The following is a 15847-nucleotide window of genomic DNA, read 5'->3' as shown; positions in this document are numbered from 1 at the left end:
GAGTTCTTCCTCAGAGAACCGCGTGGAGACACCCCCAAGATCCCCCCAGGTAAAGGCGAGCCCCCAACACCCCTGCCCTTTCTCACCCGGCCGCTCCACCTCTCATACATGCCTCACTCGCCGCAGATGGGAGCCACAAGCTTTCTGGGGCCAATTTACCAAGATGGGTCCCAAGCCCTTACCCTGGGATTACACTTCGAACGTTTATGCCAGAAAATGGTCAGATACGGGCACCAGGCCGAACGAACGATCCCACTAGGCCTTGCGCTCCCAGCAGGCAGGGGTCTCGGCCACAGGGGGACCCGGGTCGTCCTAGCAGAGGAGGACCCCGTCCAGGGGGGAGCGGCCTCCTTGAGCTCACGGAAACCCCAGCGGGCCCGGGGAGGAGGAAAGGACAGCCCCGGAGGCTGGATCCCCCGCGGACCAGACGGAGAACCGTGTGCGCACATGCGTGTGGGGGCGGGAGGCAACCCCCACCCCCACCCCACCCCACCCCGTACCTGGCCGTGGAAGGGGGCGGCCTGGACCCGCAGGAGGACAAGCAGTGTCCTGATTCGTCGCGCGGCAGGGGGGACACCCTCCCAGCCAAGCTCCGGACACCGGAGCCCACTCTTCTCTGCTGCTTTTCTCCTATGTCATGTTTTTTGGTTTTTTGGTTTTTTTTACAAAAATATATGTGAAAGTATGATGATTAGTGAAGGAACATGGTAGAATGCCCACTCACTTAAGCACAGTTGATAATAGCACCCTCCAAATAAAAGACAAGAAAACAATCTAAATGTCCAAAAACAAAAGATAGATTAAATAAATTATGGTACATCTATGGGATGGAATAGTATGCAGCCATTAAAAATCATTTTCAAAGAATATTTAGTGACGTGGGAAAATGTTCACAATAAAATGTTAACAGAAAAATAATATCTGGCACACAGTGAGTTCTCAATAAATGTTAGTAATTATTACAAAACAGTATATTAATGAATAATACAATTTTAGATTAGTGAAGTTGTCTATGTATCTAATGCCACAGAAAAATAGCGTAACAAAGTCCAACAGCAATTATTTCTGGGAGGTGGGATGATGAATGATTTTTTGCTTTTTACGTTCTTTAGGTTATTTTAAAATTTGGTGCAATTAATATTATTTCAGGGGCCGGCCCGGTGGCACAAGTGGTTAAGTGCTGGTGCTCCGCTGCAGCGGCCCGGGGTTCACCAGTTCGGATTCCGGGCGCACACCAATGCACTGCTTGGCAAGCCATGCTGTGGTGGAGTCCCATATAAAGTGGAGGAAGATGGGCACAGATGTTAGCCCAGGGCCAGTCTTCCTCAGCAGAAAAAAAGAGGAGGATTGGCAGATGTTAGCACAGGGCTGATCTCCTCACACACACACACAAAAATATATATATATATATATAATTTCAGGCTCGGGGGGAAAATTCATATTAATTTTTTTAAAAACTCCTGGTCCACTCTCTTCAATGGAGAGGTTGCCCTGAGAGCCCAGTCAACCTGCTCTCTCTGAGGAAGCCTGGAGGTTGGAAACAGTCTGGTGGGCTGGAATGTCAGACAGCACCTCTGTCCATCTTCTACCTGGGAAGTTACATAATCTTCACGAGCCTCAATTTTCCCATCTGTAAAATGGGCACAATTACTTGAGTACAAGGCCTTTGCACGGGAATTAAATGAGACAATGCATGTAAAGGACTTGGCAGAAGGCTGGACCTGTAGGAAGTTTGGTCACTGTTGGCAGCTGCGGGGTAGGATTCCTTGTATACAGTGGGGTAGGATTGCCTGTATACAGTGGACGCTCAATGATGAACGTTGCTTCCCGTCTCCTTGCCTTTGTACACTGTGGACATAACCTAGGCATTTATGCAGCTGAGTTGGAACTAACAGAGGCCCCACACATTGTAAACAACTCCCTAAACCCTGCTCAGCCCAGCTTCTGAGACTGTGAGAACCACTGTCCTGGAGATCCCCACAGGTGCGGGGCAGGGTGTGGTCACCCATTCATTCAACAAATATGTAGTACGCTTCTGGGGACACAGTAGAGGACAAGACAGATTCTGTTTCTGCCCCCTGGATTTCCATTTTAGTGAGAGAGACACAATAAATGAGTACACAAAATGATTACCAATTGTGATAAGAACCACAAAGGAAACAAACCAGGGGCTGCAACAGAAAATTAGGGGAGAGGGGACCCAAATCTGAGCCAGAGTAGCCTCTCTTGGGGAGGGGGTACCAGCAGGAGTGTCTGTGCATGGTAAGAGCTATAAAATAGGAACTCGCCTACCAAGGTTCCCCTGTGCCCTGTTTCCAACTCCTGCATGCCCCCACCCTGAAGACCAGCCCCCTGGGGTGGTGGGTGGAGATGGAGCCAGGTGGAAGCAGGGAAGGGGGAGGGGCCGCACACCCAGACCCTTGAGGAGGGAGCGGGGAGCCGCCACAGGGACCCCAGGGGACCAGCCCAGGACATGTGAGAGGCGGAGTGGGGGCAGGTAACTCGGGCTGCGACCTACAGCCTTGCAGTGTGCAGACAGGTTTTGAAATTCAGGCATTGCCACTGTGCGCCCAGTGACCGTGAGCAGACTACGTATCCCATCTCTAAGAGGGGATAAAAGTACCTAGCGCAGAGGGTTGTGAAGATTAAATGAGTTAATGCAGAATGATTTCTGGTATATACTGAGCACTCAATACGTTAGTTATAATGATGATTACTACATAACAATGATGTACCAGACCTGGTTGGGGCCCTGCGGAAACAGCAGAAACAAGGAAAAGTCCCTGCTCCTGCGGATCTTTCATTTTAGTAGGGAAGATAGGCAATAAACACGTAAGCAAAATAACGAGTAAGAATTTCACAAGGTGATAGCTATGAAGATAATGAATAAAATAGAGAGGAGCGGACACAAGACCACTCGAGATAGAGCAGTCAGGGAGTGTTTCTCTGAGCTGAGACTGAGTGAGGGAAAACAGGCAGAGAGGCAGATGAGCAAGCTTTCCAGGTGGAGAATAACAGCATGTGCAAAGGCCCTGTGATGGGAAAGAAGGCCAGTGTGGCCGGACTGCTGTCTAAGTAGGATGGGGCTTTGTAAGCCAGGGTAAAAAGAGTTTATTCCTGTAATAGCACACAACTGATGGAGTTTTTTTAAGGTTTGATTTTTAATGAGATTATTCTCTGTACTGAATGGGCTGGAAGGGACAGGAATAGAAGCAAAGAGCCCTGTTGTGGTAGGATGGGGACAGAGACCAGTAAGGGGACAGATGACAAGGAGTTGGGCTAAAGCTGCAGAAGTAAGATAGTGAAAAATGGTCGAATTGAAGCTATATTTAGAGGTGAGTACTGTTAGAACAAGCTGGTGATCTGGATGTGGGATGTGACAGAAGAGGGGAAGCAAGGATGAGTCCCAGGGTTTTGACACCAATTAAGCAGCAATTACTAAGACATAGAAGACTAGGAGCAAGTTGGGAGGAGACCAAACATTCTGTCTTTGACTGGTCACATTTGAGGTGCCTGTTTAACACGCAGGCGGAGATGCCGAGCAGGCAGGTGGCTACGAGAACCTGGGCCTCTGGGAGAAGTCGGGGGTAGAAGCAGATGCAGGAGCCCCGCAGCCCTCCAGCACGTAGAGGGCAGGGGGAGGAAGGGACCCAGTGGGATAGGAAGACACGAGGCATGATGGCGAGCCCAGGGAGAAGGGGTTTCGGGGAGGAGGGCAGTCACCTGAGGAGCTCCTGAGAGGTCACGTGGCACGGGTGAAGGCCCCGCTGGGGTGGGTGGAGGAGAACAGGAAGTGAGAAAGCAGAGCCCTCAAAGACAGCGAGTGCTTTCAAGTTTTGCTGTAAAAGGGAGAAACAGAGCATCTGGAGGGAGGTCAAGGGACAGTGCGTGTGTGTGTTTAAGATGGATGGGTGCCATTAAGGAAATGCTCCAGGAGAAACGGAGAAATGGATGATGCCAGACGGAGGGAGCCACAGCCTGAGGAGGAGGGCGGAGAGGGATTCAGAGCCAGCGGAGCAGGGCGGCTCCCTCCTGAGACAGGCAGGAGGGGTGAGCTGGGAAGGAAGGACAGGGAGAAAGCGGAAGTCCTCACACTGGGCAGGCAGGACCTCAGGGATCAATAAGGTTCGTGTCGCTGTAACACAAGCGGAGGCAGGGCAAGAGATGGACACGCACTGAGAGGTGGGGGCCTGGTGATTCCAGCAGGGCCAAAGCTTCCCCAAAGGCCCCGAGTTCCTCCCTCGACTCAAGTACTCCGACTTTGGCTAAAGCCCTGGGCTCAGCGCATCTCCACAGGCTGGGCTCCTTCCATCCCCAGGCCCAGCAACTAACCCCATACCCTGGCTTGGGGAGGGGACACCAGAGGTCACACACTTGTCGAGAAAACAAAACCCAGGTTTCCAATGGGAGGACCGAGGCTCCAGACCGGTAGCTAACCTGCTCAAGGTCACACAGGATTTGGATCCTCGGGTTCTAAATGCTGTGGTCTTGCTTCTGACATAGTTCAGGGCGCCTGGGACTTTGCCGTTGAAAATGAGGGGGTGGCTGGGCTGCTCTCTGAGAGTTGAATCCAGCTCTGAAAATTGCTGTTTCAATTGTCCCCCTCTCAGATGCCTCTGCCCAGAATCACCCAAACTTCCAGGCACCTTCTTCCTAACCCAGCTGCACCCCCGCATAGGATCCAGCTGAGAGGAGGAAAAGGTGCCACTGAGGTGAACGGGCTGCGTCCTGTTAAAGTGCATTGGAGCCAAGGAGAAAGGGTACTTTGCAGTGCTGCCAGGAGACCATCCCGGGGAGCCCTGACCCTTTTGGATGTGACTTCCTTGTGTCCCCATCTCCAGCACGTGCTTTCTCCCCGTCACCTAACACTCACAGCCCCCAGGAATTACACCACTGCCCATGCCTGCCACCTCTGGCCTGTTATTTACGGCCTTGGTCTCCCACCAGCCAGCCCCCAAGCAGCCTCTGTCTCCCTCCCTCCTCTATTCCACTCCAGATCCACGAAGTCAACCTTGCTGAACCCAAGGAAGTTTCTCTTGAACCCATAAGCCTGGCCCTGGTGGTGTGTGGTCTCTCCTCCCCAGCCCGGGCAGACCCACCCAGGCAGTCTCAGACCCACCCAGGCAGTCTCAGTGGGCTGCAGCACCGGTCACTTCACAACTGCCTTGACTCCTGCCGAGATTTGACCCCTCCCTGTCACTCCCCACCATTGACACCTTGTTCAAATACAGGAACCTCACAGGATGGTTTTTATTACGGAAATGGCCCCAGCAGCTCCCTCCCATAAGTTCTGGCCAGACCTCCCACTCCCAGCTCAGACGACAATGGGGGGCACCAGCTTGGCTTTCAGAGCTAGGAGGCACTGATGACACCCTCCCATTTCTCCTTAGCCTTGAGCTAGAGTCTCTAAGATTCAGTCTGAATTCCGTCCCCCACAAGTGAACATGCCAAGTGAGCTAATTTTCAAAACTTAGTGACCAAATGGTGTTGCTCCCACCTCTTACTCCTCAAAAAAAAAAGGCGTAAGTCTTTACTTCCTCACTGGTATTAACGCATATTTCTGAATTGGACAAACCAAGGACTGTGTTTTTTCCTGAACTGAGAGCCTCAGAGCTGAAGATACACTGTTTGCTGACCGCGGGGAGGAAATCACTGGTGGCAGGAGCTAACCAGAATGTTCATCTACTTTGCCCCAATAAGTCTCATCTCTGGGAATGCATCTTACGGAAAAAATACAAAATATGGGGGGGAAAAGCCAACACATAAAGATATTTATTGCAGCTCTATTTATAGCTAAAATAAAATGCATATATATAGAAACAAACATCCAACAAGAAAATGCCATGCAGCCATTAAAAAAAAAAAATCTACATCAACACTGAAAAATACTTAGAAAAAAGTAGGATAAAAGTTAAGTGTACATTTACAGTTTTGTAAAGAAAAGTGCCCATGAAAAAAGCCTGTTTTCTCCTTTTTTCTCAAATTTTCCCCTTATAATTTCTTTCAAAGCTGCCAGCAAAGTGGTACAGCCCTAAATCTCCCCCGAAGTCTAATGTGGGAAAGAAACCTCGAATAACCCACCCTTAAGGGAAGAAACCACTGGCCGGACCTGCTTGGCAGGGAACACCCGGGGTCTTAGAGTGAGATGTGGCGGGAAGACCCCAGTTCTTATATGTGTTCAGATTCGGTCTCTTAGATGGTGAGGACAGGGCACTAGTGACGGTCAGGCAAAGAATCATGAGGATGAAGGGGACATTGTGTGTGAACAGCCTCTTCAAACCACAAGGCACTGTCCACTTGCAAGACAGTTCCAAGGAAGGGCCGGGCAGCAAGAAGAACCCAAACTTAGGTACCCCAAAGGGCTGTCCTGTGCCTCTTAACTGACCAGGGCTTCACTGCGCTGCGCCTTGCACTGCTGGCCAGGGGTGAAACGCTGAGCCGAAACAGGCCAACTTCTGCTGACCGACTCCACTTCTGTCTGCCTTATGGAACTACCCAGAATAATCCCAGCCCTTGGGCTTGCCCCGTCAGTGTTTGCAAACATTTCTCAGTTCTCCCTTTTTCAGGCCAAATGCCTCGATTCGTTCCAGGGTCCCTTGCACAGTCCAGACTGTCTACTACCCCACCTGCTCTCCTCTGGGCACCTGGTGCGTTGGAGAAACCCCCCCAAGAGGGGAACGGTGCCCGTAACCAAAAGCCCTCTGGCTCGTCTGACCAAGACTCTGGCACAAAACCATCTCCTCGCCCCACTCCAGTCTGAAAACTTCTATCACTCAGCCCAGGACAAAATCTGCTTTTCCAGCAACCTTATCTCACTACAACTGACGTTTGAGCTTCAAGTCAACCAAACTGTCCTTTTTCTCACGCAGGTTACAGTACCTACTTAATGCTCACACAGGTGATGTTTTAAAGGGAGGAACCGCATCGTCTGGACCCAATGCTAGTAACTCCCACTTGGGCACTCAGCCCCTCTGGAGAAGGCTGTGAACAGTCATGTCAGGGGAAAGGAGACGCAAGACAAAAGGACATTATTACGGTGCTTTTTTCCGTTTTTCTTTTTGCACAAAAACAGTCCATTTATTCAAGTGTTCTCCAGCACAAGTACATTAGAAAGGAGCTTTATTATATTCTTCTGGGCACAAAAAAAATGTGATGAAGGCGGAACTGACAGACTTTCTACATCTGCTGTACGCATTGACCTCTTTAATCATTTCATAAACAGCTATGTCACGAGCATCACTTACACAGAGATACAACAGAACACCGGGGGGCGGGGGGACCCCTCAGGGCCCTTGCACACACGCCCCTCCCTGGATGTCCCAGAACCAGACTGTGAAATGTACATTATTTTTGTCAATAAATAGAGAAGCAACCCTAAAAAAATACAGTGGTGAAAGGATGCTGGAACCAGGGAAAAAAAAAAAAAAAAAAGGAAAAAAGAAGAACTGAAGAGAAAGGAAAGAGGGCCGGGAGGGAAGGAGCTGGGAGTAAGTCCTGCATTTAGCTGCGTGGAATGTGGAGTCAAGTGCTCTGCCGCCGGGGTCAAAGCGAAATCGTCTGTAACAGTAAAAGTTATTACCAAATCAGCTACGGAGTTTATTCTTCAGTATGAATACATGATTTCCCACAAATAAGTAAGCACCCGCTACTTCAATGCCTCAGCTAAAACACATGAAATCGCTCATTTAGTTTTCAAGTACAAAGTTAAAATGCCTTTTTAATAATAATATATCAGAGTAAAATAATAGTCTCTTTTAAACTCCACTACAAGAAAACAAAACAAACAGTCATTGTCCAGACAGCAGACTTAATTTAACAATATATATTTTTAATAAAATGTTTTAGCACCTTGTTGAGTCACCTCCTCCCTCTGCGTATTCTAAGGAATTTCGGCATTTTTGTTGTTTGTTGAATTCTAGGGCTGTGCAACCAAATCAGTCTGTGAAGTGAAATGGGACGAAGGTGATGCTTTCAATCCCTGCTCATCTCCTCAGGCACGGGGCTGGAGGCCGCTAGACTGGGGTTTGAGAAAGCCGCTCTCCCACACCCTCGGGTGGAACAGACTGGGGGAGTTTTCCAGTTACTGGAGTTAACAGGAGTCCATGGGCCTCTGTTCGGGCAATTTAGCCAGTCATGACTAGCAAAGGAGCTTTCCATCCTGTCCTCACTACTTTTGACCTGCTTGTGTCTTCCTCCCCCAAAACTCCACCGCCTAGGGTCAGTGATAAGCAAGAGGTCACCAACCAAAAGCCGGCCTTAACTGAAACACACAGCTGCAGGAGGGGCTGCCCTCACTTCCCCAAGACCCCAGCCTTCGTTTACCGAAATATAAAGGAATATTCAAGAGCTTCTGCTAGCACAGTGGAGTCCATCCTTTAACCTATTCTCTGTCCTCCTAGATCCTCTAAACACTTGTAGGCAATCCTGCCTCAGTGCAGAACGGCCGGGAGGCCCGTGCTGGCTCCAGCCAGCCCTCCACAACACCTTTCCCATCCTGTGGTGGAGGAAAGGCTTCAGCTGCTTCCTGCCAGAGGGCAGGACAACTCCAGTGTCACCTCTAATCACAAGCACTGGGAGCCATCAGACCAGACAATGCCCGATGACAAATCCAGACTCCTCACCTCCTGGGATCAAAATGGGGCCTGGCTAGAAATTCGGCGCTCACCAGAATCTCGGCTCTGCTGCTCCCCTGACCAAAGGAAACAGCCAGCCCTCCGCAGACCACAGTGCCAGGCGGGCCCCAGGGCCCTAACCCACAACTCGAAGGGCCTCCTGCAAGCTTCCTGAAAATGACACCTCTGAAAGACACCAGGGCCACAGCAACTCTGCACCAAGTAGAACTGCAACAGGAATTCAAAACCGCCTCCAAGATCCACTTTATATATACTTATATAATCAATGATATGAAAACCACTGATTGCAGTTTTCCTGTAGAACATTTCCCAGATGGCCCCACTGAAATATTCCTTCCCTTGCTCCTGGTACACACCTTCCTGTGCTGGAGATGGTACGTTATTCCCATCCAGGCTTCCCCAGAACTGCCAGCTAAGCGGAAAGCAAGGGGAGCTGGCTCTTATTAAACCAGTTCAGTGTCCAACAGCCTGCCTTCCTGCTGGGTCTGCCTGCCCCAATCCGCACCCTAGCGACTCACCAAAACTCACACGGGCTATCTCACCAGCCAACCACGCCCAGGCCTGTCTCAAAAGCTAGAGGTCCTGGACGCTCTTTTGGGAAGTTTGCTTTCTAGTAGAATGCTCAATAGCAGGAAGGTTCTGGGGAGCAGAGAGAAAAACAGATAGTAACACATTCCTGTCGTCATCTGCCAACTGCAAGATCCCGCCCCCTGCTAATCCTCACCTGCAGCTCCCCCAGCCTACCGTTCTCCAGCTGGTCGCGCACACGGGGAAGGGGGTTAGCACCAGCCAGCATGAGGCCCCCAGGGCTCAAAAGCCACCTGCTGGAGACTAGCTTCCTCCTCAAGCAGGAGACCAAGGGCTCTGTCACCTGGCATGAGCACCCCCCACTACCTCCCCCAGACAGAAGCCACAGATGTTTGGCACCACGCCCTGCTTGGCACCTGCAGTAAGTAGGGAGGCATCATCCTCAGCCCCTAGAAGCCCTCGTTTCCAGGGGTAAATGGGCCTGCCCGTCACAAAGAAAATCCCACTGGGAACACACTCCAGAATTTTCCCTAGGCCTTCTTGGTTGCTCCACTGCCTCTACCCTCAGCCTCATCCACAGCAAGTGTAATGATCCCCCACCTTAATCCTTGCACAACCCTGCCTCAGCCTGTTGAAGCACAGCTCCCCCTTAGATGGTCACCCAATACCTGTCCCCCAAGGGTTGGAAGTAGATTGTTAAGAACATCCCAGCATGCCCACGTTGGCACATTCCCAAGGTCCCCTGTACCCTACCAAGTTCTACCCACAGGCTGGGCTGGAAGAAACGCTGGTGATTGTTCACTCTCATCCCTGCGAGCGGGCATCTGGCTCATTCTGGAGCCCAGCCAGGTTGCTAGACCAGGAGGAACAATCGCTCTGAACTATCAGCCACAACCAGGCCTCCTCGGAGCAGGCTGGCTGGCCCACGCTAATCCCTCAGGCTTGCTGCACCCTTGGCTACCAAGTTTTTGCTCCATGCCACCCCTTGGGTGGAGCTTGGGCCACTGGGAAAGGCAAGCTCCTTCACTTCAGCAGTGGATAAAAGGCCTGGGAGAGCCAGGAGAGCTGGAAAGTCTGTTTGCAGAGGAAGGCCCACAGAGACTCTGTCCTGACACGGGGGCTGGGAAGACCTTAGCGATGGCCGGCGGGGGAGGGAGCACCTTGGACTGCCTGAGGCAGCCCTCCTCCCCGCAGCCCTCCTGGAGTGGTGCTGGTGGACTCCAGGCCAGGAGGATGGAGCCTGGCTGGAGAAGGAGGGGACGGGGTGAGCACCACAGTTAGGTACAGGGACTCCAACAAGGGAGGAGCAGAGGTACCCCCCTCCTAGCTGCTCCAGCCCCACAAGGGCCACCGTCACCACCTGCCATCACGTCACAGAGCTGGCAGGAAGCAACTGGGTGTGATCTTATAAACCACTCTGACAAGGAAATGAGTAGCTTGGGGTCCAGCACAAAGCACTCCTAAAAGGAGTGGGAGACCGCAGCCACCAGCTGTGAGCTTACTCCTGAGCAATGAGCAAGGGATTCAAAGCCTTGGTTTAGTTTTGTCACCAATTACTAATTTGCTTTAGTCAAAAGATGAGGTTCACTGTCCCATTTCTTTCCAATGGAAGCCCCCTGGCCAAGACAGACCTGGATGTCAATTTAATTTTGGTTGGGGGAGAATAAGTAGGGGGAGTTGAGGGCTGACTTGACTGGTGCCTAGAGTTGCAGGTCAGTATCACAGGTTGCTAACAGAAGAATCTTTTGACATCACCAGGGGCAAAAGAGATAGAACGCTACCTGCTAGAGGAGAGCACCTGCTAAAATGAAACCTCCTCCTCTTCCTGCCTTCAGCACCTAGCAACTTCTGGGATTGACAGTCTACCTGCAATCAGGGCAACAGAGGTAAAGAGCTGCAGGGCCGACTCCACAAAGTCCTGAATCCTGGGGAGAATCACGCTGGGAGCTCCCTGGCTGTGTGTGTGAGTGCATTTGTTATGTATCGGTAGAGAAATATGTTCCTGTGTTTGCGTGTGGGACTGATTGATTGGTGTGGGGCTTATGTCTGCACGGGGCCTGAGGCTCAGCATTCTGAGCTCCCTTCCCCCGCTCCCCACAACATAATATTTCTTATACGTGACCCTATCTATGTATTTATATAGCGCCTATCACCATAGGCCCTATCTTTCTAGGGATGCGAACTTGAGACCATGTGCTTGACAGCACACCTCCCAGCCCTGCCAGTCCCAGGAGGTGCCATCCCCCCTCCCATTATAAAATATATATCTCTATATGCCACATATCTACACCCCATCTATCCAGGCAAGCATCTGCCCATTGGCCCGCACCCCGGAGCCACCAATGCTGTCCCTGCCTACCGTCAACGCCAGGCGGCCTGCCTCGGTAGGAAGTGGAACCAAGTGTCTGCACTTGGGGCTCCAGGTGCTGCTGACGCGAGGTAAGGGGACAGCTATCATCAGACCAAGTACTAGAAAAGAAAACACACCACTCCAACCACACACACGCGGAGAGACACCCGCCCCTCCCTCCAGCCCTGACACACGTGACTCGAGAGGAGGGGAAGTAGAAGAGAAGAGGGACGCGCCCGGAAGGCCGGCCTCGGGGGACTCCCCAGTTGCCCAGCTGTAACTGCACCCAGTGGCCCACCTGGCCCGAGGGGTGGGGAGCCAGGGCACCAGGGCCACCACTAACTTAGAAGCACCCTGCTCCCCGCACCTTGGTTTGAAACCTAAAGGGAGGGGGGGTTGGGTTTTTGTTTTCTTAAAGAAAATCTGAAAACAAACATAATTATAACCAGAACTATAAGAATAATTATAACAAAAGATGTCATCAGCCTCCCAGTATAAAACTGCAGCCTTTGGAGATGACCAAAAACATCACATTCCAGGGGCCGGAAGCCGCCTTGTGCACAGAGGGTGGATGGTGGGGGCCTCATAAAAGAACACACAAAAGGCGACTTAGACAGGAAAGCACCAGTACGTTTTGTATGTTTTTTTATTTGCTCCAGGTGGGGTTTGAACTGTCACTTTCCCCGCACTCTGGATTATCTCTGATCCCACCACAAGGAGCCCTCGAATCGGCTAATGTGAGAAATTGGGAATGAGACCCCTTATCCTGCCATCTTGCCGAGGGAGTCTCCTTTTTGAGAAAAATCAAAAGGTTATTGCGTGAGCCTGGATGAATTCCACCTCAGCTTTCCACCGTCCCGACCACCTCATCTTACCACCCCTTTTTTTGGCAGGGAGAAACGGGAGAATGCTGTTCCCAAGTTCTCCTCCTTCACCTTGTTCAACACCAAGGGGAAAAGAACCCACACGATAATGATCCACCTTCAAGCTGTCTCCTCTCTCCATCCTCAGTTAAAACCCTTTGCACATAAGGCAACGCGGAAGCTGATGTTTTTACTCATCTCGCTGTTTTAAAGCACCATTATGAAGTCGGGTTGTACAGTAGTTAACAGTACCTTTTATATATATATCTCATATCTATCATATATATATAAACTGTAAACAAGAGGTAACAGCGGCTTCTAGAAACTGATTTTCTTCAAGGTTTCCTGTGTGGTAGGCACCTGAAATACTGTATAAAAGGGTCTTGTGTGATGTTCTCGTCTCCCTGCTGCTAGCTGGGTTCTGTTCTGCATGACCAGGAATGGTGCTGGCAAGACAGCTCAGTGGCTGGGAGGGAATTCGGGAATTCTGCCCCCTGAGTGTCTCTATTTTCCGTCCCCTGCTTGTGCTCCTATCTGATCAGGCTAGAGACAACAACAAAAAAGATATATAGTAAAAAAAAAAAAAAAAAAAAAAAAAAAAAAATCCAATATATAGATTTCTATAGAATTTCCTTTTTTCCTCTCTTCCATCTTTCCTCTGCAAGGTATTGTTACTATTTTTTGTTACCAATTTTTGCTGCAATAAACCCTCTTGTTTCAGTCACAGCAAGAAACAAAAACCCAAACAAACAGAAAACCCCTCTGAAAAGAGTAGAAAACAAAATGTTTAACCAAAAAAAAAAAGGGGGGGGAGCTTGGATTTGTTTTTAAATAGGACTGAAGATTAACATTGAAAAATTAGGAGATGACATCCAACCCTTTTGCAAGGCAAAGCCCTCCGGTATTTCCGCCTCTGTGGTTGTTTTAAACTCCTTTTTCTCTTCTGGGTGCTGATACTTCTCTCCATTCTCATGTTCTTGGTGTTTTGTTGTGTTTTATTTTTTTGTTTGTCTGTTTGAACTTGTGTCACTACCTCAGTCTGCCCTCATGTCCCTTACACACAAGCAAAATATTCCTTCAGTGGAGCGAAGAGGTGGCGGATGACCGGCACGCTCCACGACCGGCCCAGCAGTCTCTGCCTCGCCAAGCGGCTCATGTTGGAGACGTCGGTATAGTGGACAGGGAAGCCAAATACCCTGGGGAGAAAAGGCAGAAAGGGCAGGGGTGAGCGCTGGCGTGTGTGGTTCTGCCGAATCTTCTGTCCTTTATAACGAACTCAAGCCTCGGGCACCCTGCTACTTCCTGTGAATTTGAAGGTGATTACAGGCATACCTTGTTTCACTGTGCTTCGTAGATACTGCACTTTTTACAAATTGCAGGTTTGTGGCACCCCTGCGTCGAGCAAGTCTATCGGCGCCATTTTTCCAACAGCACTTGCTCACTTCGTGTCTCTGCATCACATTGTGGAATTCTCACAATATTTCAAACTTTTTCGTTATTATTATATGTGTCATGGTGATCTGTGATCAGCAAGCTTTGATGTTACTATTGTAATTGTTTTGGGGTGCCATGAACCACGCCCACATATAAGACAGCAAACTTAATAAATAAATAAATCGATAAATGTGTGTTCTGACGGCTCCACCGACCAACCATTCCCCCATCTCTCTCCCTCTCTTTGGGTTTCCCTATTGTCCCTGAGACAAAACAATATCTCAATTAGGCCAATTAATAATCCTACAATGGCTTTTAAGTGTTCAAATGAAAGGAAGAGTGGCACACTTCTCACTTCAAAGCAAAAGGTAGAAATGATTAAGCTTAGTGAGGAAGGCATGTCGAAAGCCAAGACAGACCAAAAGCTAGGCCTCTTGCACCAGTTAGCCAAGTTGTGAATGCAAAGGAAAAGTTCTTGAAGGAAATTAAAAATGCCACTCCAGTGAACACACGAATGATAAGAAAGTGAAACAGCTTCATTGCTGATATGGAGAAAGTTTTAGTGGTCCGGATAGAAGATCAAACCAGCCACAACATTCCCTTAAGCCAAAGCCTAATCCAGAGCAAGACTCTAACTCTGTTCAAGTCTATGAAGGTTGCGAGAGGTGAGGAAGCTGCAGAATTAAAGTCTGAAGCTAGCAGAGGTTGGTTCATGAGGTTTAAGGAAAGAAGCCATCTCCATAACATAAAAGTGCAAGGTGAAGCAGCAAGTGCTGATGTAGAAGCTGCATCAAGTTATCCAGAAAATCTAGCTAAGATAATTAATGAAAGTGGCTACACTAAACAATAGATTTTCAATGTAGATGAAATAGACTTGTATTGGAAGAAGATGCCATCTAGGACTTTCATAGCTAGAGAGGAGAAGTCAATGCCTGGCTTCAAAGCTTCAAAGGACAGGCTGACTCTCTTATTAGGGGCTAATGCAGCCAGTGACTAAGTTGAAGCCAATGCTCATTTACCATTCCAAAAATCCTAAGGCTCTTAAGAGTTATGCTAAATCTACTCTGCACATGTTCTATAAATGGAATAACAAAGCCTGAATGAGGGCACATCTGTTTACAACATGGTTTACTGAATATTTTAAGCCTGCTGTTGAGACCTACTGCTCAGAAAGAAAGATTCCTTTCAAAATAGTACTGCTCATTGACAATGCACCCCTGGTGACCCAAGAGCTCTGATGGAGATGTACAGCAAGATTAATGTTGTTTCATGCCTTCTAACATAATATCTAGGAAGAAGGAACCAGCCACCCATTTCCGAAAAAAACTAGCTATGAAAACCCTATGAATAGCAGCAGAGCACTGTCTGATATAGCACCGGAAAGATGAGAGGACGATGCAAAAAGACTGAGCAGAGCTCTGCTCTACTGTACATAAGGTCACTAGGAGTTGGAATCGACCCGATGGCATTAACAATGAAACACAGCATCCGTTCTGCAGCCCATGGATCAAGGAATAATTTTGACTTTCAAGTCTTATCATTTAAGAAATACATCTCGTAAGGCTATAGCTGCCATAGATAATGATTTCTCTGATGGATCTGGGCAAAGTAAATTGAAAACCTTCTGGAAAGGATTCATCATTCTAGATGCCATTAAGAACATTCATGATTCACGGGAAGAGGTCAAAATATCAACATCAACAAGAGTTTAGAAGTAGTTGTTTCCAACCCTTGTGGATGACTTTGAAGGGTTCAAGACTTCAATGGAGGAAGTAACTGCAGATGTGGCAGAAATAGCAAGAATTAGAAGTGGAACCTGAAGATGTGACTGAATTGCTGCAATCTCGTGATAAAACTTGAACGGATGGAGGAGCTGCAAAGAAAGTGGTTTCTTGAGATGGAATCTACTCCTGGTGAAGATGCTGTGAAGACTGCTGAAAGGACAACAAAGGATTTACAATATTACATTACTCAGTTGATAAAGCAGTGGCAGGGTTTGAGAGGATTAACTCCAACTTTGAAAGAAGTTCTACTGTGGG

At 49.1% G+C, this 15847-nt stretch overlaps 1 protein-coding gene across 3 annotated transcripts in view; it reads right to left on the bottom strand.

Annotated features, from left to right (window-relative positions):
• Nucleotides 1-7102: 7102 nt before the first annotated feature.
• The window catches only part of DNMT3A (DNA methyltransferase 3 alpha), a 78857-nt gene continuing 70112 nt past the window's right edge, over nucleotides 7103-15847 (bottom strand). For all 3 annotated transcript variants that reach the window (XM_058551659.1, XM_058551658.1, XM_058551660.1), the window contains one exon: nucleotides 7103-13570. In XM_058551659.1, coding sequence (XP_058407642.1) covers nucleotides 13429-13570 — 142 coding nt within the window. In that variant the 3' untranslated portion in view covers nucleotides 7103-13428. The remainder of the gene's footprint in view (nucleotides 13571-15847) is intronic.

This window comes from Diceros bicornis, chromosome 12 (genome assembly GCF_020826845.1).
Source record: "Diceros bicornis minor isolate mBicDic1 chromosome 12, mDicBic1.mat.cur, whole genome shotgun sequence".
Classification (NCBI taxonomy): domain Eukaryota; kingdom Metazoa; phylum Chordata; class Mammalia; order Perissodactyla; family Rhinocerotidae; genus Diceros; species Diceros bicornis.
This window is presented reverse-complemented; position numbering and strand designations above follow the sequence as displayed.